Genomic DNA, 24017 nt, shown 5'->3' on the forward strand with positions numbered 1-24017 from the left:
ATACAGTCTATACTAAAAATCTGTGTGCTGGAAGTATTAAACCAAGTAGGAAAAGTTAACCTTCAGAACTATGGGCCTAAATGGGGTATGGGAATGGGAGCCAGATTATCTTCATGTGAAGTTCCAGACTTCACCTGTGCCCTTAATTATCTATCCTCTTGGCAAATTTTCTTTAGAACCCATAGGCTGAATAAACATGAGCTGTAAGCTGCAACCATGCGGGCATACACTGCTGTCAAATAAAAATATGTCAAACATAAGATGTGTAGCAAAGGCAGAATTTCCATATCCAAGAAAGAAGCAGAAATTTTTACTGCATATGATTCCAATGACATCAGTGGGAAGGCCATGGAACGGCTGACACCTTTGTATGGCGAGGTATAAAGAGACTAATTTCTACGTCCTGAATCAGTGCTGGGAATCTGTGGGCAGATTTATAAAGGACAAGTAAAGGATGTAGATTGTGTAGCTGATGCATGGCTTGGATCAACTGACATCCAAAACTGACTCTTCCCTACAGGTTCCCATCACTGCTTCAAGAACATAAGATCCGTATGAACTAAAGTACAATAAGTTACTCAGCAAAATTTCCAAAGAATCAATAAAAACACCAGCAAAATATGACTAAACATTTTGTGATCAGCAATCCCATAAATTTGGTATTCTAGATTAGATATAATATTACAAACAGCACCTTGCCTTTCATCCATTTTTTTACATGAATCATCATGGAGAATATAGGATAAAAAGGACAAACCACCAAGAACATGTCCTAATGGACAGTATAATTATATTCTTCATCATTCATTTCTGTGTTGTCTTTTTCTTATTCTAATTCTTTAACATATTCATGATCACTTAACTACACCTTAAATATTTTTTATGTTATTTACTGTTTCGTTTTTTTAATTGTGCTTTATGATTTTTTCTGTATGTTTCTGTAGTACACTATTTTCTTCCATTGTTCTAGTCACATTCTGGGCAGATTACTGCTGACTTGAAAACTCCACAAATGCAAGCCCAGACTACTAAATCCCGTAAAGTTTTAAATCACCATTGGCAAACAAGATAATCCATGAGAAATCAGATTTAAACAATACCTATCCACAAATCCAGCACTACCGAAGTACAAGAAGGAACACTCTGACGAAACAAAGCTACCTGCACACATACAAATACATACAACATCATATAACCTCACTCCAATAAAACCAAATGAAGGGAAACACACAATTTCATCAAAAACTAACAGGAATTAACAAACACTGGTCAGTATTATCTCTTAATATCAGTGAACTCAATTCCCCTATGGAAAGTTACAGGCTAAGAAAATGATTATGACAGCATGATCCAGCCTACTGCTGTATACAAGAAACACACTTCAACTTCAAAGACATATATTAAATCAGAGTAAATGGTTGGGAAAAGATTTTCCAACCAAATGGACCTAAAGAAAAAGTGGGTGTAGCTCTTTTATTATCTAACAAAATAGACTTCAAACTAAAATCAATCAAAAGAGATGGAGAAAAACACCTTATACTCATAACAGGACCCATCCATTAAGGTGAAGTCTCACTCCTGAACAATAATGCCACAAATACAAGAACACCCACATAGGTAGAAGAAACATTACTAAAGGTTAAATTGTAAATCAAACCCCACACACTAATAATTAAGGACTTAAACACCCCATTCTTCTCAATGAACAGGTAAAGTAGACAAACCTAAAAGAGAAATAAGAAGACTAACAGATTAATGAATCAAATGTAATTTACAGATACCTACAGATCATTCCACCCAAACACTAAAGAATATATCTTCTTCTCAACACCTCACAGAACCCTCGCTAAAATTGATCACATACTTGGTAGCAAAGAAAATCTCAACAGATACAAAAAAATGGAGTAAAACCCTGGATCTTATTGGACTGTGGTTTAAGATTAGAATTCAACAGTAACACTAATTTCTGAAAACCCACTACACAAGGAAAATAAACAGTGCTCTAATGAACCACCCATGGGTCTCGGGAAGCTATAAAGAAAGAAATCAAAGACTTCCTAGAATTCAACAAAAATGAAGGCATAGTGTACTAAAACCTATGGGACACTATGAAAGCAGTGCTCAAAGGATAGATGATAGCATTAAGTGCCCACAGAAAGAATGTGAGGAAAGCTCATGCATAATTAAGAACTCTACGACAAAAAGAAGCAGTCTCATGCAGGAGGAGTAGAAGACAGGAAATAATCAAAAAGAGGGATGAAATTAACAAAATAGAGACAAAGAAAACAATACAGAGAATCAATGAAACAAAGAGCTGTTTCTTTGAGAAAATCAACAATACAGACAAACCTTTATCCAAACTAATCAAAAGGCAGAAATAGAATATCCAGATTAAGAACATAAGAAATGAAAAGTGGTTCTCAGAAGCCCTCATTGTCCACCATATTCAGAGAGTCCGGTTTTATCCCATGCTTATTCAATCCCAGTCCAACTGGCCTTGGTGAGCTCCTAATAGATCAGCCCCACTGTCTCAGTGGGATGGTGCCCCCCCTGGCGGTCTTGACTTCCTTGATCATGATCTCCCTCCTTCTGTTTCCCATTTGGACCTTGGGAGCCCAGTCCATTGCTCCAATGTGGATCTCTGTCTCTATCTCCATCCATCGCCAAATGAAGGTTCTATGGTTATATGCAAGATATTCATTAGTATATTTATAGGATCGGTCCATTTCAGGCTCTCTCTCCTCAGCTGCCCAAAGACCTAGTGGGGTACATCTCTCTGGACCCCTGGGAACGCCTCTAGAGTCAAGGCTCTCGCCAACCCTAAAATGGCTCCTCTTTGGTCCTACTGCATGTACTGGCTTTGTGGGAGCCTTGCCTGTTTGGATGCTCAATTTCCTAGACCTGGATGGAGGGGGGAGGACCTTGGAATGCCCACAGGGAAGGGAACCTTGACTGCTCTTTGTACTGGAGAGGGAAGGGGAGGGAATGGGGCATGGGGAGTGGGGGTAGGGGGAGGGAAAAGGGATGCATGGAGGTGGTGTAAATTTTTAATAAAAAATTAAAAAAAGAAATGAAAAGGGGGATATAACAACAGAGAGTGAGGTAACCCACAGAATCATTAGGTCATACTACAAAAGCCTATACTCCACAAAATTTATGGACAATTTTTGGATAGATACCATCTACCAAATTTAAAACAAGACCAGGTTGACAATTAAAATAGATGTACAACCTACAAGGAAATAGAAGGTGTTATCACAAACCTCTTAACCAAATAATCCCGGAGTTGAATGGTTTCTGTGCAGAATTCTACAAGAATTTCAAAGAAGAGCTAATTCCTATAATCCTCAAAGTGTTCAACATAATAGAAACAGATGGAAAATTGTCAAATTCTTTTCTTGAGGCCCAGTTACTTTGATACCAAAACCACACAAAGACACACCAAGAAAGAGAATTACAGACCAATCTCACCCATGAACATTGATCCAAAAACACTCAATAAATAACTGCACACTCCTTTATTTCCAGCACTCGGGAGGCAAAGGCAGATGGATCTCTCTCAGTTCGAGGCCAGCCTGGTCTAAAAGAGCTAGTTCCAGGACAGGCTACAAAAGCTACAGAGGGACCCTGCCTCAAACAAACAAACAAACAAACAAAACCAACCCCTCCATAAAAAACCTGGAAATCATCCACCATGATCAAGTCAGTTTCATCGCATGATTCACGAATTGTTCAAGATACAAAAATCCATCAATGAAACCCACCACAAAATTAATGAAAGATTTTTATATGAGGATTATCTCATCAGATGCTGAAAAAGCATTTGAAACCCCTTTATGATAAAGGTCTTGAGAAAATTGGGATACAAGGACCATATCTAACCATAATAAAAGCAGTACACGGTAAGACAATAGCCAACATCAATTAAATGGAAAGAAAGTCAAGGGGATTACACCAAAATTAGAGACAAGACAAGGCTCTCCAGTCTTTCCATATCTATTCAACATAGTTCTTAATGTTCTACCTAGAGTGATCAGAAAAGAAAAGGATATCAAGAGGATATAAATTGGAAAGAAAGAAGTCAAACTTTTGTTATTTGCATATGACATACATAAGCCCCAAAACTCTACTAGGGAACTACTACAGATTAATAATAATTATAATTATAATATTGAAGGATCCAAGATCAACTAAAAATAATTGGTAGCCCTCGTATATACAAATGACAAAGAAGCTGAGAAATAAATCAGAGAAACATTACCCTTCACAGAAGCCACAAATAGCATAAAATATCTTGTGGGTAACACTAACCAAACAAGTGAAAGTCCTGCTCGACAAGAACCTTAAATCTTTGTAAAAAGAAATTGGATAAGACACCAGAAAATGGAGAGATCTCCCATGCTCATGCATAGGTAGGATCAACACAATAAAAATGGCTATACTACCAAAAGCAATCTATTGATTCAATGCAATCCCCATCAAAATCTCAAAAGAAATCTTCAAAGACCTTGAAAGAACAATAATCAACTTCATATGAGAAAACAAAAAACCCTGGATAGCCATAACAATCCTGTACAATAAAGAACTTCTAGAGACATCAACATCCCTGACATCCAGCTATATTACAGAACTACAATAATGTAATCGTCTGGTATTGGCATTAATCAGACTGTTTGACCAATGGAATAGAATTGAAGATCTGTATATTCATCGACACACCTACAAATACCTAATTTTTAACAAAGAAGTTAAAATTATACATTCAAAAATAGAAAGCATCTTCAACAATCCATGCTGGCGTAACTGGATGTCAACATGTAGAAGAATGAAAATAGATTCATATCTATCCTCAAGCACAAAACTCAAGTCCCAATGGTTTAGAGACCTCATTATAAATCATACCACACTAAACCTGATAGAAGAGAAAGTGGGAAGCAGCTTTTAATCCAAGGGCACAGGAGACGACTTCCTAAATATAATAACCCCAGCAGCACAATACTGAGAGAAACAGTAAATAAATGGGACCTCCTAAAACTGAGAAGCTTCTGTAAATCAAAAATCACAGTCAATAAGATAAAAAAGCAGCCTAGAAATTGGGAAAATATCTTCACCAACCCCACATCAGACAGAGGACTGTGATTTCCAAAATGTATACAGAACTCAAACAAAAAAATAGATATCAAAATGCTAAATAATACAATTAAAAATGGAGTACAGATCAAAACAGAGAATTTAAATAGAAGAATCCCATATGGCCAAAAGACAGTTAGAGGGATGGTCAACACCCTTAGTGATCAGGGAAATGCAAATCAAAATGACTCTGAGATTCCATCTTACACCTGTCAGTATGTGTAAGACCCAAAACACCCTTTCAGGCCTATGCAGGAGAGCATGCAAAGTAAGAGGAACAGTCTTCCATTGTGGGAGGGAATGAAACTTTTGCAACCACACTAGAAAGCAGTATGGAAATTTCACAGAAAATTGGGATTCAACCTACCTTAGAACCCAGCAATACCACTCTTCGGCATATGTCCAAATAATGCTCAATCATACTACCTGGACATTTGTTCAACTATGTTCATATCTTCATAAAGCCTTAATCGTAATAGCCAGAACCTAGAAACAACCTAGGTGTCCCTCAACCAAAGATTGGATAAAGAAAATGTGATACATTTGCACAATGGAGTACCACTCAGCAGTAAAAGACATTGGCATCTTGGAATTTGCATGCAAATGGATAAAATTAGAAAAACAATCCTGATTGAGGTAACCCATACCCAGAAAGATGAGTATGATATGCATTCACACATAAGGGGATTTTAGCTGTAACCAAATCCTATAGTCTATGACCCCAGAGAAGCCAAGTAACAAATAGAATCCTAAGAGAAATAGATTAGATCTCCTGAGAAAACTGGGAGCATGTAGGTGGGAGGAGAAGGGAGGTTAGAAGGGGAGGAGGAGGTGAGAAATGAATGGTGGAAGGGACCTAGAGGTAAATGGATAGTTGAGACTGGAAAAAGACAGTGACAGAGAACAAGGAAGGAGATAGCTTAATTGTGGGAGCCTCTTATGGGGCTGGCAAGAAAACTGCCACTAAAGAAATTCCCAGGAATCCACTAGGATGACCCCATCTAAGACCCTAACCAATAGTGGAGATAGTGTCAGAATTGGTCTTGCCCTCTAATGTGATTGATGACTAACACAAATGTCACCATAGAACCTTTGTCGAGCAACTGATGGAGGGAGAGGCACAGATCCGCTGTGGAGCACTGGGCTGATCTTCCAACATCCAGTTGAAGAGCGAGAGGAGTGAGAATATGAGCAAAGAGGTCAAGACCATGATGGGCATACCTGCTGAAACAGCTTGCCTGAGCTGAAAGAAGCTCACCAAATTTGGCTAGATAGGAAAGGAACCAGCAGAGGACTGAGTTAGGACTTCTAAATGTGGGTGACATTTGTATCCCTGAGGCTGACAGGGGGGCCAATGGCGGGTGTCCAGGATTTAGCCGTACTGCTTCTAATGACTTTTTGAACCCATTCTCTTAGGACGGATATCTTGTTCATCCTAGATGTAGTATGAAGGACTTGGTCCTTTCTCAAAGCAATGTACCTTACCCTCTGTGAGGAGTTGATGAAGTGGAGAACAGGAGGTAAACTGGAAAAAAGAGGAAGAGGGGAGGTAGGGACAACTGGGATTGGTACATGAAATGAATAAAGATAGTTTATAATAAAAATTTAAAAAATAGGAGGAAGCTAGTGTGTAAGACCCAAAGATGATGTAGAATACCAATACCCCTACACCCTTCCACACCTCACCTGGATTGAAGTACATATGGACTAGCAGAAATAGAGGCAGTATACACAGGGTATGTAGTTATGTACCTGATTTGGTACTAGAAATGAAATAAGAATTGGACTCATGCACAGATCCCTAACCCAGAATCTATCTCTGAATCATAACCATTTGCAAATGAAAATTTATTTTTTCAAGGAATTGTCACTAGGATAAGAACTACTCCCAAATGTATGCTACAAGCCAAACCTCAAAAACTTCAACAGTGAGCTTGGCAGTGGTGATGCACACCTTTAATCCCAGCACTCAGGAGGAAGAGGCAGGTAGATCTCTGTGAGTTCGAGGCCAGCCTGGTCTACAAGAGCTAGTTCCAGAACAGGCTCCAAAGCTACAGAGAAACCCTGTCTTGAAAAAATACCCCCCCCCCCGAAATTTAAGAGCATCTTGGAGATTCCTTGTCTCATAATGTCATGTCAGAACTTTACATCCTCTCTTTCTTTTATATCTTATCTTATTTATACATTTTCCAGTTTGAGTGTTTTGGGGGATTCTGTTTCTTTTGGCTTTTCTTGGGCTATTTGTCTTCTAATTGTTTTTTTTTCTATTATTCTGTGGTAGTTTTGTTTTATCTTACTACATCATAGTATATATTTTTATTATTATTATCACTTAGAAATCAGTTTTTTTCTGGTGCGAGAAAGAAAGGGGTTGGATCTGGATGGGAAAATGATGGGGAAGAATTGGACATAGTAGAGTTGAAACAAATACAACTAGGAAATTATTTAAGGAAAACTGTTTTCAGTAGAAGGATAAGTTTAAAAAACATATAAATAGACCACTATTTTTTAAATATTCATATGAAAACTACTGTGTTCATTAGGAAAATGTGTGGAGATCCCATGCTAGGTAGTTTCCAACGCAAAAAATCAAATATAAATAATTAGAGAGAAGTTCATTTTCTGCAAAAGATGTGATAGTTTATGTTCATCACTTGGCAATGCTTCAAAATAATTTATTACTGATAATATGAATTCAACATATCCTGACTACAGAATCAAACACTGTATATGAATCCAGGAACAAAGCAACCAAACTAATGATCTCTGAAGTGGTAGACATTGTTACAGAGAACCTAATACAGGTGAATGAAGTCAAAATCAATACATTAAGGAAAGCTGATGACAGCTTTTCACACAAGAGTCACATCATTATTGCTGGGATAGTGATTGCCCAAGGAATACAGCATAGAAACTCTAGTGTGAATACAACAGCATCAATTTTATGCCACGCATAAGCTACGTGTGTCTGCCACATTCCAGATTCTCAAGTGAATTCCGGATATGTAGTTTTGTTTTCCACAAGACTCTGCCATTACTAAGTCTACTTTCTCATAACTGAAAAAGTTATGCTAGGCTACGCATTTCATGTGAACGAGCATCCATTTTTCATAAACCATAAAGAGAGCCTGGGCAGTCGCCATACCATATATGCTGTGAGTTGTTCTCTGGAGGAATTGGGCATCAGGAAACTACAATATTCCTCTGTCACAATGGAATCCCCAATGATAAGCATCATCAGTTCATTGAGGATCTATGTCTTCAAAAAACAAAGAGACAAGAACAAAACAAAACAGTGGGAATTTGATCCCGTTCAAATAGTATATATTTAAAGACTCAATTATAACTGTCATAATTTAGCACAGGCACGCAATGTAAATAGATATAAACTCCTTAGGGAAGACTATGAGAAGCAGATAAAATGTGCAACATAAATATATCAACTTTGTAGAAGAAATTGAGCATAGCTGCTGTGCAGAGACATACTTACTGTAGAACCATCCATCTCTTCTGAGCTTCTGTTCCTGGATTCTCTCTAGAGGATTTGCTTTTAAAAAATATCACTAAATACCATTCAGCTGCTACACGCACACTCACCATCTGCAGAGCCTCAGAAATCAGGAACTATTTACTCCTGGCTTGGTTAAACAGATACTCAGGAAAACAAGAGAGATTTAAATGCTGAGTTTTTCCCTTGCTGAGTTCAAGAGGTCTGCCCAGCAGTGAGATCTCTGGCTGCACTGGCCTGTTGTACTCAATCAAAGCAAAGCAGCAGTGGGGAAAGGAAAGCTGAACTCAAAATCTTATGGAGATCAAAATCTTATGAAGCTTATCATACCTCTACCTTGGTTTCACTGGGAAGATTCACAAAGATGTTGGGGCTGCTAATTAGATTGACAAATAGAAGCTGTGGAATGAAGCACAAGTGAAAGCAATTTTATTTCCACATGCAGTTGTTTGTGACTTTGAAATTTTGAGAGAACTGCAAGTATTTTCAGATTCTTTTAAAGGAAGCAGTAGAGTTCAAAATGCTTCAACACGAGACATTGTTCATTAATCATGTAGAATATTAACACAGTATGTTATGGTAGATTCTTACGGACTCATATATTTTGATATGAAAAGCAAATACTGAGATTTTTATAATGCCCATGAGGACCTACTGTTAGGAGCCCTCTTTTTCCTTAAACACGAGTAACAAACCGCTGTTTGTGAAGGATGTGGGGATAGATAAAGAAGGACGCCTAGTGAGTAAGAATGGAACATTTGAGTTCGGGTTTCACTCTCCTTACTCATTTCACTGTCACAAGGAGACAGTAGACTCCATTAGAACCTGATGTAGCACAGAGAGACCATGTACACGCACAACACAACCACACAATATGGTTTGAAAAACAATTCTGTTCCTTGTGCCTGATTCTTGCTGTCCTTTGTACAGAGTTTTATTTGTTTGTCTCTCCTCTCTGACCATTTAAAAATGCTTTACACTGATGCTGAACTATTTTCCCAAACACATTTGGTCTTTCTGACAAATTGACAGTTTCTGCTGTTTGAATAATTTAGTTATGTCTTCCAGTGTAATAAGTGTAATGGATTAATTTATCAATTTTTTCCCGAAAGCTTTACTATCAGTTGCTTCTTCTCTTACTCAGATGCAGCTGAATGTTTATAAACACGTGTTTCTAGATGTTTGACACAGTAAATATCTCTCTTCACTGTTTGTGATCTCAAGCTAATCTAATGTGTACTATTAAAAGGAATGAAGGACATTCACCTTTGAGAGTTTATTCATGAGAAAATATTTTGTAAGCATGCTAAAAATTAATAAATTGTTAAATTAAATTTATTAAAGTACTGTAAAAATCTTACATGATACTTAAAAACATTTCCTTCCATATTATGTGTTTTCAAGATAGTTATTTGTGATATAATAATCATGGATTTGTGGAAAAAAATCATTGTTTAATAAACACTCCTAGGGAATAATATTATAAGTTCTCTCAGGAAACACATAGGCCAAATCTTTAAAGTTGAGAATTGTTTTTACATGTTAAATAAATCTCATCTAATTCATGTTTTTGGATATATGACACACTGTAATATAAGTTTATTCCAAACAACACCGACACAATTAAGTTCATGGACTCATGATTTTTAGTTCACTTTTGGAGAAGGTAAATTATTTTCAGTTTTTAAAGCTAGCCGAGTGATTTGAGACAGACTGAACATAACTGAAGGTGTTTAACTGTTATATATTAAGAACACATTAGTTTCTTTGGTCTATGACTTTTGACTCTTAAAGATATACTAAATTTGAAAACAAGCACACAAAGGAGAAGAGCTACTGTGGGAAAACCCATCCAAATTAACACTCACCATAAGAATTGGACTCATGCACAGATCCCTAACCCAGAATCTATCTCTGAATCATAACCATTTGCAAATGAAAATTTATTTTTTCAAGGAATTGTCACTAGGATAAGAACTACTCCCAAATGTATGCTACAAGCCAAACCTCAAAAACTTCAACAGTGAGCTTGGCAGTGGTGATGCACACCTTTAATCCCAGCACTCAGGAGGAAGAGGCAGGTAGATCTCTGTGAGTTCGAGGCCAGCCTGGTCTACAAGAGCTAGTTCCAGAACAGGCTCCAAAGCTACAGAGAAACCCTGTCTTGAAAAAATACCCCCCCCCCCGAAATTTAAGAGCATCTTGGAGATTCCTTGTCTCATAATGTCATGTCAGAACTTTACATCCTCTCTTTCTTTTATATCTTATCTTATTTATACATTTTCCAGTTTGAGTGTTTTGGGGGATTCTGTTTCTTTTGGCTTTTCTTGGGCTATTTGTCTTCTAATTGTTTTTTTTTCTATTATTCTGTGGTAGTTTTGTTTTATCTTACTACATCATAGTATATATTTTTATTATTATTATCACTTAGAAATCAGTTTTTTTCTGGTGCGAGAAAGAAAGGGGTTGGATCTGGATGGGAAAATGATGGGGAAGAATTGGACATAGTAGAGTTGAAACAAATACAACTAGGAAATTATTTAAGGAAAACTGTTTTCAGTAGAAGGATAAGTTTAAAAAACATATAAATAGACCACTATTTTTTAAATATTCATATGAAAACTACTGTGTTCATTAGGAAAATGTGTGGAGATCCCATGCTAGGTAGTTTCCAACGCAAAAAATCAAATATAAATAATTAGAGAGAAGTTCATTTTCTGCAAAAGATGTGATAGTTTATGTTCATCACTTGGCAATGCTTCAAAATAATTTATTACTGATAATATGAATTCAACATATCCTGACTACAGAATCAAACACTGTATATGAATCCAGGAACAAAGCAACCAAACTAATGATCTCTGAAGTGGTAGACATTGTTACAGAGAACCTAATACAGGTGAATGAAGTCAAAATCAATACATTAAGGAAAGCTGATGACAGCTTTTCACACAAGAGTCACATCATTATTGCTGGGATAGTGATTGCCCAAGGAATACAGCATAGAAACTCTAGTGTGAATACAACAGCATCAATTTTATGCCACGCATAAGCTACGTGTGTCTGCCACATTCCAGATTCTCAAGTGAATTCCGGATATGTAGTTTTGTTTTCCACAAGACTCTGCCATTACTAAGTCTACTTTCTCATAACTGAAAAAGTTATGCTAGGCTACGCATTTCATGTGAACGAGCATCCATTTTTCATAAACCATAAAGAGAGCCTGGGCAGTCGCCATACCATATATGCTGTGAGTTGTTCTCTGGAGGAATTGGGCATCAGGAAACTACAATATTCCTCTGTCACAATGGAATCCCCAATGATAAGCATCATCAGTTCATTGAGGATCTATGTCTTCAAAAAACAAAGAGACAAGAACAAAACAAAACAGTGGGAATTTGATCCCGTTCAAATAGTATATATTTAAAGACTCAATTATAACTGTCATAATTTAGCACAGGCACGCAATGTAAATAGATATAAACTCCTTAGGGAAGACTATGAGAAGCAGATAAAATGTGCAACATAAATATATCAACTTTGTAGAAGAAATTGAGCATAGCTGCTGTGCAGAGACATACTTACTGTAGAACCATCCATCTCTTCTGAGCTTCTGTTCCTGGATTCTCTCTAGAGGATTTGCTTTTAAAAAATATCACTAAATACCATTCAGCTGCTACACGCACACTCACCATCTGCAGAGCCTCAGAAATCAGGAACTATTTACTCCTGGCTTGGTTAAACAGATACTCAGGAAAACAAGAGAGATTTAAATGCTGAGTTTTTCCCTTGCTGAGTTCAAGAGGTCTGCCCAGCAGTGAGATCTCTGGCTGCACTGGCCTGTTGTACTCAATCAAAGCAAAGCAGCAGTGGGGAAAGGAAAGCTGAACTCAAAATCTTATGGAGATCAAAATCTTATGAAGCTTATCATACCTCTACCTTGGTTTCACTGGGAAGATTCACAAAGATGTTGGGGCTGCTAATTAGATTGACAAATAGAAGCTGTGGAATGAAGCACAAGTGAAAGCAATTTTATTTCCACATGCAGTTGTTTGTGACTTTGAAATTTTGAGAGAACTGCAAGTATTTTCAGATTCTTTTAAAGGAAGCAGTAGAGTTCAAAATGCTTCAACACGAGACATTGTTCATTAATCATGTAGAATATTAACACAGTATGTTATGGTAGATTCTTACGGACTCATATATTTTGATATGAAAAGCAAATACTGAGATTTTTATAATGCCCATGAGGACCTACTGTTAGGAGCCCTCTTTTTCCTTAAACACGAGTAACAAACCGCTGTTTGTGAAGGATGTGGGGATAGATAAAGAAGGACGCCTAGTGAGTAAGAATGGAACATTTGAGTTCGGGTTTCACTCTCCTTACTCATTTCACTGTCACAAGGAGACAGTAGACTCCATTAGAACCTGATGTAGCACAGAGAGACCATGTACACGCACAACACAACCACACAATATGGTTTGAAAAACAATTCTGTTCCTTGTGCCTGATTCTTGCTGTCCTTTGTACAGAGTTTTATTTGTTTGTCTCTCCTCTCTGACCATTTAAAAATGCTTTACACTGATGCTGAACTATTTTCCCAAACACATTTGGTCTTTCTGACAAATTGACAGTTTCTGCTGTTTGAATAATTTAGTTATGTCTTCCAGTGTAATAAGTGTAATGGATTAATTTATCAATTTTTTCCCGAAAGCTTTACTATCAGTTGCTTCTTCTCTTACTCAGATGCAGCTGAATGTTTATAAACACGTGTTTCTAGATGTTTGACACAGTAAATATCTCTCTTCACTGTTTGTGATCTCAAGCTAATCTAATGTGTACTATTAAAAGGAATGAAGGACATTCACCTTTGAGAGTTTATTCATGAGAAAATATTTTGTAAGCATGCTAAAAATTAATAAATTGTTAAATTAAATTTATTAAAGTACTGTAAAAATCTTACATGATACTTAAAAACATTTCCTTCCATATTATGTGTTTTCAAGATAGTTATTTGTGATATAATAATCATGGATTTGTGGAAAAAAATCATTGTTTAATAAACACTCCTAGGGAATAATATTATAAGTTCTCTCAGGAAACACATAGGCCAAATCTTTAAAGTTGAGAATTGTTTTTACATGTTAAATAAATCTCATCTAATTCATGTTTTTGGATATATGACACACTGTAATATAAGTTTATTCCAAACAACACCGACACAATTAAGTTCATGGACTCATGATTTTTAGTTCACTTTTGGAGAAGGTAAATTATTTTCAGTTTTTAAAGCTAGCCGAGTGATTTGAGACAGACTGAACATAACTGAAGGTGTTTAACTGTTATATATTAAGAACACATTAGTTTCTTTGGTCTATGACTTTTGACTCTTAAAGATATACTAAATTTGAAAACAAGCACACAAAGGAGAAGAGCTACTGTGGGAAAACCCATCCAAATTAACACTCACCACTCCCGCATGTAGTCAACACATTTGAAATGAGAAAAAAAGGAAAAATATAGGTGCTGAGGATTTCCATCCAGATGGGTGAGGGTGTACAGGGCCCCTTCAACTCCTGCTGCAGGGGCTTCTTTGTTCCACATGACCCTGCCCTCCCCCCAAGTTTGTGCTTTTGTCTTTGGGGGTCGTTGGACTACCAGGAGTCCCTGTTCCTCTAATGAGGAGATGCATCCAGACTGGCCCTTGGCCCAGGAACAGTTCCTACTCCTGCACTGAGGAGATCCACCCAGAGAGTCAGTCATAGCAAAGATTGGAACAAGACACCAAGACTCTCCTGGCTGCATTTGAAGGAAGAGATGGGCATTGCCAATGCCTGAAAGGCAACATGACATCACCAGAATCCAGGGATCATGCAACAAGAAGAATTGAACACCCTACTCAAGAAGAAGTAGACGAAATCAAATTTATTATGAAAATAATTGATAAGGCGATTGAAAGGAGACAGAGACAGAGACCCGCATAGGAGCACCGGATTGAAATCTCAAGGTCCAAAGTGATCTGGTGATGTATCTCATTGTTAGAATGCATTACAAACATGAGCAAAGCCTGGGGATTATTGTCATTTTAAAAATTAGATCAAATAACCAAGGGAGACCTGCTATTTTCTAAAGAAAAATTAAGGAGGACTGGACCAGGGAGAGTGGGAGCAGGCAGTGAAGACCTGAGAGGAGGGAAGGAACAGGAACTGATGTTAAGATGTAATATATGAGAAAAGATAAAAAGGATGACAAAGAGAACCACTCTTTTGTCATTTATACAGGGATATCCTCTTTCAAAGCTGCACCTAACCATTGATATTACAAGATGCTTTCCCCAAAAGACTTGTGAATGTTCACAGAAATCAACAATTGGATAGGATGTTAGTGAGCTGCTGAATATGTGGGTAAATGATTGTGTGTGTGTGTGTGTGTGTGTGTATTATTACAGATGATGTACAGCCGGCCCACACTGCTTCAGCCTACCTGCTTCTCCTCGGCACATAGCTCATAGATCTTCTCATTGGCCTCATCATTGAGATTCTTCACCTTCTCACAGAACTCTTGCAGTGAAATCTGTTCCCTCCAGAGCTTTCGGTTCTCTTCTCTCAATATGCTCACTTTTTGGTTCAACTGGGTTCGCTCACTCAGCAGCTGCTTGTGGAGGATGCTGAACCATCACAAAATACATTGTGAGTCCAATCCAGCCTACATCTACAACTCCCACATCATCCACGCAAGGTCCTTGTTCCAGGCAGCCCCAGACTAGAGCCCCCAGTAACCATGTCAGCATAGTATAGTAGCTGGCAAAAGCCAGAGAAGAGCCAAATTCCAGAAAGACTCAGGCTACTTCTGAAATCCCTGACAGTAAAAAGATCCATGTACTTCTGAGAGCAGGGTTTGCCTCCAACCACATGTACTTAACTGTTCATGGTTGCGAAAACATTATGAGGTTGAGAGGTAGAAGGCAAATATTCTCTATGGGAGGACAAAAGACCCAAGAGAAATATATTCCATCTATGGGTCCCCTTGGATCACCTCTTAAAACCCTCCCAGAGCTCCCACAGACCCACAGATGGTTGACACCCTCATCATGGTGTGGATAGATTGTCTATCTAGAGGGTCCTTTGGCTGGCAGGACAATTCTGGGATGGGCTCACAGATAAGTCACTCTTAGCAGAACTGGTCTAAGAGGCCCAACTCAAGAGCATGAGACAGGCTAGAAAGAAAGTCCTCACCTTGGTTCAAAGACAAAAACATGGCAAAAACAGTCACTCCCAATGAATGGGGATCCCAGTGAAGTCACGCACTTCCCTGTAGGAGACAGTTTCCTCAGTCAGCTCCTTGCACTTATTTAAGGCGTCTCTAATCTTGGGGAATTTCTGCAGGTCCAGCATCACTTTCTTATGCTCCATAGTCACCATCTCCAGCTCAAAATTCAGCCTGTGGTATGGTATGGCCCAGGAGCAAAGAACAGACTAGAGTCCTCAGTACCCATGCCAGCATCATATAGAAGTCTGTGCCTCCTGCTGGTCTTTGCCACTCAAAATAAAAGTAAGGAACTTCGAGAACAGAAGTTGTAGGATTGACAAGTCCTGGCTTTCTGCCAAACTAACCATCACCAATCCTTGACCATGTGTTTGACTTTATTAACCCAGAAGCAGCATAGAACCATCTTTTCCAAAGTTCCCAGCTACTAAACCCCATTTCTAGAGGTCCAGCTCAAGCCCCAACCCCTTTTTAAAAGTCAGATCTCTCTGCCAACTGGTGTGCTCAAATCAATCTTACCAACGTGTCTTCTGGTGAACCCTATAAGTACTTAATGAGTCCCCCAAAACAAAACACTGATGATTTCACAAAAGAGGTCAACGACTCTCCAGGATGCAATAGAATGTGCAGAGAATGGACTGTTAGAGTCACGGCCAACTACCATCACTTATTTCATAACTGTCTCTTCCCAAAATCACCAAAAGCCAAGCTGGTTTTTCCAGGTGCCTTCCCTGAGACACAGGGGAAGGCCTTCAGCATCTCTTTCTTCCAATCCAGAGATTTCTTTGATTAGTTAAACTCTCATTAATTCTAATTTAATATTTCACCATGTATAGAGGTCAAGACTCATTTTCCAAACATTCCCAAGGAATGGCTCTTCCCCTCTGAAGATCTCTAATTAATAAGATGAGAAGTGAAAGATACTGAGACATTAGCTCATGTTGATGTTGAAGGAAGTTCAGTTCCATAAAGTGAATGAGTACCTCGGGAAAGATCCACAGGGCTGTTACAATGCATGGGGGTGATGGGGATTGTGGGTGTCCCGTCACACCAAGATAAGTCACATGGGTAATAATGAACAATTCTCCCAAACATCAGCAGAATACATTCCATTAATCGTGACGTTAGCAAAGGTGACATCACCTAGTGACAGGACAGTCTGGAGACACCTGGACAGCGCATCCACAGAGGTGAGCACTCACACACCAAGAACAGACACTTGCAGAGAGTATGATGGCCCATTCCTACACTCAAATGAAAGATGATGGGCCATTGAGAAGCAGGACTCAGAAGCCTTAGCAATAATTGATGGCTCCTGCCCTGCAGGTTACTCTGAGGTAAAATGTGAGATCCTCCAGCTTTGGCCAGGGGACTTTACTCTCCCTGTTATTAGTGACCCACAACCAAAAGAAATCCAGTGTGCTGAAGTACAGTTCTGTAACTGAGATCTCATTAATCTCTCTCTCTTTCCTTTCCACTCAGAGTCAAAGCAGAGGGCCCCTAGCACAGCAGCTACAGCGTTGACCATTACTGGCTCTCTGCCAAAATAACCATCAGAAACCCTAGACTCCAGGTCTACTCTTTAGAAATGAAGAGAAGCAGGATAGATCCATTACCTCCCCAAAGCTCCAAGATCCAGTGTCCCACCATGTAAAACCAAGTTGAAGCCTTCCATCATCAAGTAGGACTCACTGCATTTTGCCCCAAACCATTTATTTCTTGATGTGTGATGCTGAGATTGAAGGCCAGCTTTTTTCTGCCTCCCTCTAGTCTCGTGATGCTCTCCTTTACGTCTCTCAAGAAGCCTGCTCAGTCTTGCCAACATGGCTATGACCAAAACCTGTAAGCAATGAACAGATGCCCCAGCGGCAGATGGTGTTGCCACAGCACTTCTGACATCACATAGAATGCCAGGGATCTCCAGGATACAATAGAATGCCCAGGGAGGGGTCTGCTGCTTCCCACAGTACAGCCCTTTTTTCTCTGGCTAATTTCCTCACTCCAAACATGACCTGAAACCAAGGTGCCATATCAGGAGCCTCTCTGACGTCAGAAAGGATGCTCATCCTCCTTTCAAAGCCAGAGATCTAGCTCCCCACTTCATTAGAACATTATCTGTGTGGAGTTGAATGCTCACTTTTGAAGTACTGTGCAGGAATGGTTCTTCCCTTCCTTAAGATCCATACTGAGTAAGATGAGAAATTAATGATCCTGAGAAATTAGGTCAGGATGAAGGGGATTGGGAGGGATGAGTCCTCTGAAGTGAAGAGCATCTGGGAAAGATCCTCAGACTTTTAGAGACTGGTTGGTTCCAAACAACAGGAAGTCATACAGGTAGTGATAAAAACTTCCCCTGCAGAGCTCACTGAAGCTATGATGTTGTGAGTGAAGATGAGATTCAATTTGACAGTTCTGGCTGGAGCCACATGAGCCTAGATTAGTCCTCAGATATATAGAAAAAAATCTTGTCTGGGAAGAATATAATGGTCCAAACCATGAATCAATAAACGGAAGAAAGAGCAGTGGCAAGTCAGAGATCAGTCTGGGCTAAGTAGAGGCACCATAAGTTGGAAAAACACATGCACACACATACAGATATTGAGGCACATAGCCATGGGATATAACATGATGTAGATCATGCTATGCTGCGTCAATCAACAAACCAAGGCTGACAGCTGAAGACATCTATCCATCAAAATGGAAATATTTACAAAGAAGTTACATTGTCTCAAAAAGTAACAACAGTAGCATCATCTTAAAGGAATATATAACTCATCCAGCCAGAGTCTTTTGACCATGGACACTGAACCAGGTACTAATTCCTACCTAGAGTGTAGGTCTCACCAGATCAGCATGAAGTGAAATACACAATAACTCTCACGTCACCATTGCACCAGTGAATTTCTCATAGTGTAAATGACATTTTCTTATGCTGAAATAAAAAGTTTTAAATTTATAAGCTCCTATTAGTTGATTTTTAGTCTCATGTACTTTTGGACAAGAGTCCTATGCAGACACCCCTTAAATATGCTTAAAAGTTGGAGGATTATCTTTACTGTGTCCTTTCGAATTTGTAGGGTATCAGGTCTCATTTTGATATCCATGACACTTTTGGTGCAGTTTTTGTATGGTAGATGATAAAGAGCAGAGTTTTATTGTCTGCATGCTGACAACATTTTTTCATAATCAGCATATCTAAGACAGTATCTCAAGTGCCAACATACATATGAAATACAAATATGTGTGCAAAGTTACCCTAGTTACTCACAAGTACTTTCTGCTTACCAAGTGGACCACGTTGAGGTACCCAGGCATGTAGTAATATGAGTTCAAGCTCTGACCACTCAAGCTAAGTCATGGCAACCACTTGCATTACAATACATTTTCAATAGAACTTATAAGCTGGCTCAAGTACTGTAGATTTTGTGGTCATTTTCTTGGGTCCCAGACTCATTTTTCACAAAGGGAAATAATATTTGGAGTGTTCTATAATTCCAGCTTTGGGTTCTTTTTTAATGATTACATTTTTTGTCAACTGTAAATTTTTCTAAAAACTGCAAAGGAAGTGGGAAAAAAGAACACATATGCTATGGTCACTGTAAAATAAGACATCCCAGGTACTGTGGATGCTATAATGATAGATATGACTGAAAATTTACCATAGACATACCAGCTGAATCACTCCTGGATATGCATACTTGTCAAAGTGAGTTCACTATGCTGAAGCACATATGCATGAGTTTGTGTGTAATTGTTATTACTGCACTTCATATAACAGATGATTCAGGGAATGAGCTTTGATAACCACCAATATATGTAAATATATGGATAAAGAAAATATATGAATAAATAATGAAAGATAATCGATCAATGAATAAAATTATAGAAAAATTATATGTCTCAGTGGAGCTGATCTATTGGGAGCTCACCAAGGCCAGCTGGACTGTCACTGAAAAAGCATGGGATAAAACTGGACTATGTGAACATGGGGAACAATGAGGGCTGATGAGACGCAAAGGACAATGGCACGGGGTTTTGATCCTACGTAATGTGCTGGCTTTGTGGGAGCCTAGCCAGTTTGGATGTTCACCTTCCTAGATATGGACGGAGGGGGAAGGACCTAGGACTTACCACAGGGCAGAAAACCCTGACTGCTCTTTGGACTGGAGAGGGAGGGGGAAAGGAGTGGGGGGAGGGGGAGAAGGGTAGAAGGAGGGGGAGGGAAATGGGAGGCTGGGAGGAGGTGGAAACTTGTTTTTTCCCCCCCTTTCTCAATTAAAAAAAAAACAAAAAACAAAACAAAAAAAATTATATGTCTCAAGAAAATTGTTGCAACTATGGATTATTAAGTCAAAGAAATAGACAACTCTCCAAAATACAAATAACACTCATCTTATCTCATAAATGGAATTTAGAAAAAATATAAAAAGTGGATGAAAATTTTTGCAGAATTGAGATGGTAAATATTTTAGATGGAGGGAGTATAACAGGGAAACAATGGGGTGTATACAAACACATTACTTATTTTATATAATTAGAATGTACCAAATAATAAGATTAATTTTGTACTTATGATATCCTACATCCAACTCTATTATATACCACAATATCTGTTCTCTTTCAAGTTTATGTCCTTTATTCATGCATTGCTATATTGATATATAAATTTGTATATACATATGTTCCTAAATACAAGGAGACCAATCCATAAAAGGTTATAATTCTATATATTTTCAAGCATATTGTCCATTGCTTACTGAACAATCAGTTTTTGTGTTCTCTCTGGAGAAGTCCACCTCTCCCACTCCCTGCTTTCCTTAATGACTACAGATCTTTGATGTTGTTGCCTTGTAGCTTTTCCTTGTCCAGTTTTTCATGCCCATTGATATCTTCCATCTACCTCACACTGATTTGTACCACAATTATAAAAGTTTAAAGTAATCTATGTAGTGTGTCATTCTCTGTCCTACCAGCTCATCCATGGAAGTGTTCACACTTACGATACTCTACTATTAGAGAATAGAATATCAGAAAAATGTGCAGTAAAAATTGGGCAAATTGTTTAACTGTTTTGTTGCAAAGACACTAATTAAAAGACTTGAATTTTAATATAAGCTTATATTTATTCAAGAATCACAAAAATCACAGAAAAATGTTATATAGAATATAATCTCATTATATAAGCAACCATATGCCAAGAAATTAAATGTGCATCAAAATCTGAACTAGTTTGACATAGGTTGTTTTTGTCACACATTATCTTAACATACAGTCAAGAAACGTTATTGCTCAATTTACTCCTCCTAGAAATACTTACTTATTCATAGTAATTAATTTTTGATTAGTATGTTTACAACAATGATGCATAAATTCTGTTTACACTAAATATTTGATGATAATAAAATTCAAATCTGGATACAATGTTTCTAAATTCATAAGAACTGTGTAGCTGTCTAAGTATTGACTAAGATTTGAAAATTAATTGAAAGATGTGAGTCTGTGAAATAAGTTGGGTAATGCATGAAGATCAGTACAATGAATTAATGTGAGGTACACTAACAAGTTTCATAAAATGTATGCATTACATGCATTTTGTGATGCTTTCTAAGACTTGAATTTGTTTTAAAGTCCTTGCCACATTCTTGACATTTGTATGGTTTCTCACCAGTATGAATTCTTTGATGGTTATGAAGAACTGAGGCCCTGGCAAAAGACTTGCCACATTCTTGACATCTGTAAGGTTCCTCACCAGAATGAATTCTTTGATGAGATAGAAGCGTCGAGGCCCAGGTAAAGGACTTTCCACATTGTTGACACTTGTAAGGTTTTTCACTAGTATGAATTCTGTTATGAATATGAAGATTGGAGACCTGGGTAAAGGACTTGCCACATTCTTGACATCTATAAGGTTTCTCACCAGTATGGGTTCTGTGATGTTTCTGAAGATCTGAGGCCCTGGCAAAAGACTTGCCACATTCTTTACATCTGTAAGGTTTCTCACCAGTATGAATTTTTTGATGAGATAGAAGAGTTGAGATCTGGGTAAAGGACTTTCCACATTCTTGACATCTGTAAGGTTTCTCACCAGTATGGGTTCTGTGATGTTTCTGAAGATCTGAGGCCCTAGTAAAGGACTTGCCACATTCTTTACATCTGTATGGTTTCTCACCAGTATGAATTCTTTGATGAGATAGAAGAGTTGAGATCTGGGTAAAAGACTTTCCACATTGTTGACACTTGTAAGGTTTTTCACCAGTATGAATTCTGTTATGAAAATGAAGATTTGAGACCCGGGTAAAGGACTTGCCACATATTTGACACCTGTAAGGTTTCTCACCAGTATGAGTTCTCTGGTGATATTGAAAGTTTGTGAGACTGATAAATGACTTGCCACAATCTTTACATTTGTATGCCTTCTCTTTGGAATTAATTCTCTTATTCATAGTGGGGCATGCATATCTGTTGAAGCACTTTCCACATTCCATATAATTGTTTTGTCTCTCTTCATTTTGATTGTTGATATAATGCCTCCCTTGTTTCTGGTCATGCTGAAACAAAAAGAAGTTGTGTTACAACCAAAATCATCCTTACAATTATCATGTATGTATTGGCTCTTAGAAAAAACAGACTTCTTCTATGAACTTATATAATGAGAAAAGACATATGGTGATTTCATTTTTGGGAATTTGTCACTTTAAGAAGAGGATTCTAGAAATTATTCATTAGAGTTCCTAGGAAAGGCTTTAATAAGATCAGTAAATGTTTAACGTTTCTCATGACTGAAAATTCTTTGATATATTTTCAGTCTCAATTGATTGAGAAAAACTTCTCATGTTTATCTCACGAATATCTTGTAACAAAATGTCATTTTGTTGAGAAAATTCTGGAGAATGTTTAATAGAATACACGTCATTCAATTTTCAGATTTTTCAATATTCTTTGTAGAAAAAATGTGTTTTAAAATTTATTTGTATTTTTTTTACTGAAGAAATTGCTTCTGAAATTGTAAGTGATCTAATGTGAAATCTTTCCAGATAAGGTAGAAATTATTGACCTTTATTTATAGGACCACCCAGGATGGCTGATGAATAGAGATTATTTCAATCACGACATAAACCATTCTCTTTTCTTTCTTCACCGAATATTGAAATCATCCCTAAATGGAAGGTTTTAAAGTCACTACTTACAGCTATTCCTGACACGAACTTGTGGATACAATCTTGTCTATTCTTTTGTGTTTGATGAGAATGTAAAACTGGAAGAAAGAAAAATATATAATTATCTGAATTAGTATACTTAGGTGAATGTTTTCAGTTATATAAGTGACACAATTTTATATATATATATATATACATATATGCAAGATGGCATATTATATAAAATAAACTTCAATTCATTTGTTCTAAGGAAATAAACTTCTTAATGTAAATGGATAGAATATCTTTTATAACATATATTAAATACATTATAAAAATGAAAGGATCGAGTTTATGTTATCTTAGAGGTTCCAATCACAATTTTAGAATAATAAATGAGATTATGGCAGTTTGAGTGAAATGACCCCATATAATCAGATATCTGAATACATAGTCTAATGTTGGTGAATATTTGTGGGTAAGATAAAGAGGTATCAACTTATTGGAATACCTATGTCCTTGGACACTGGTTTTGAGAATTTTGTAGCCTTCTAATAACAACAGTGAGCTATCTACTTTCTGTTGTGATTCTAGATGGGACCTCTCACTGCTGCTCTAGTCCCTTGCCAACTGCTTCCTCTGATTCATTGTCATGGATCTTTCTTCCATATATTGCCTTTATCTTGGAGTTTATTACAGAAATAGATAATAAGTAACTAATACAACGACTATAACCCAAATGCAATAAAAGTACACTCATAAAATTGCATTATCTTAATGGATTTAACTCATCTCCACAATCCCTTGAAATGAAAAAATTTTAAGAAATTAGAACAGGGTAGTCTATATCTAAATTAAGGGAGCCATTTTAGGGTTTGCAAGTGACTTGACTCTAGAGGCGTTCCCGGGTATGCATGGAGATATCCTTAGCTAGTTTCTTGGGCAGCTGAGGAGAGGGAACCTGAAATGTCCCGAT

General features: G+C 37.6%; 1 protein-coding gene across 1 annotated transcript in view; it reads right to left on the reverse strand.

The window, feature by feature from the left end:
* Window positions 1–12565: 12565 nt before the first annotated feature.
* LOC142848009 (uncharacterized) overlaps window positions 12566–24017 on the reverse strand; it is a 72577-nt gene continuing 61125 nt past the window's right edge. Inside the window, exons 4-8 of the mRNA XM_075969475.1 lie at window positions 21491–22115; window positions 17522–17745; window positions 15912–16079; window positions 15123–15306; window positions 12566–12640 (exon numbers count right to left, since the gene is read on the reverse strand). Of these exons, the coding sequence (XP_075825590.1) occupies window positions 12566–12640; window positions 15123–15306; window positions 15912–16079; window positions 17522–17745; window positions 21491–22115 (1276 nt within the window). The remainder of the gene's footprint in view (window positions 12641–15122; window positions 15307–15911; window positions 16080–17521; window positions 17746–21490; window positions 22116–24017) is intronic.

The sequence above is a fragment of the Microtus pennsylvanicus genome, chromosome 1, assembly GCF_037038515.1.
Source record: "Microtus pennsylvanicus isolate mMicPen1 chromosome 1, mMicPen1.hap1, whole genome shotgun sequence".
NCBI classification, from domain to species: Eukaryota; Metazoa; Chordata; class Mammalia; order Rodentia; family Cricetidae; genus Microtus; species Microtus pennsylvanicus.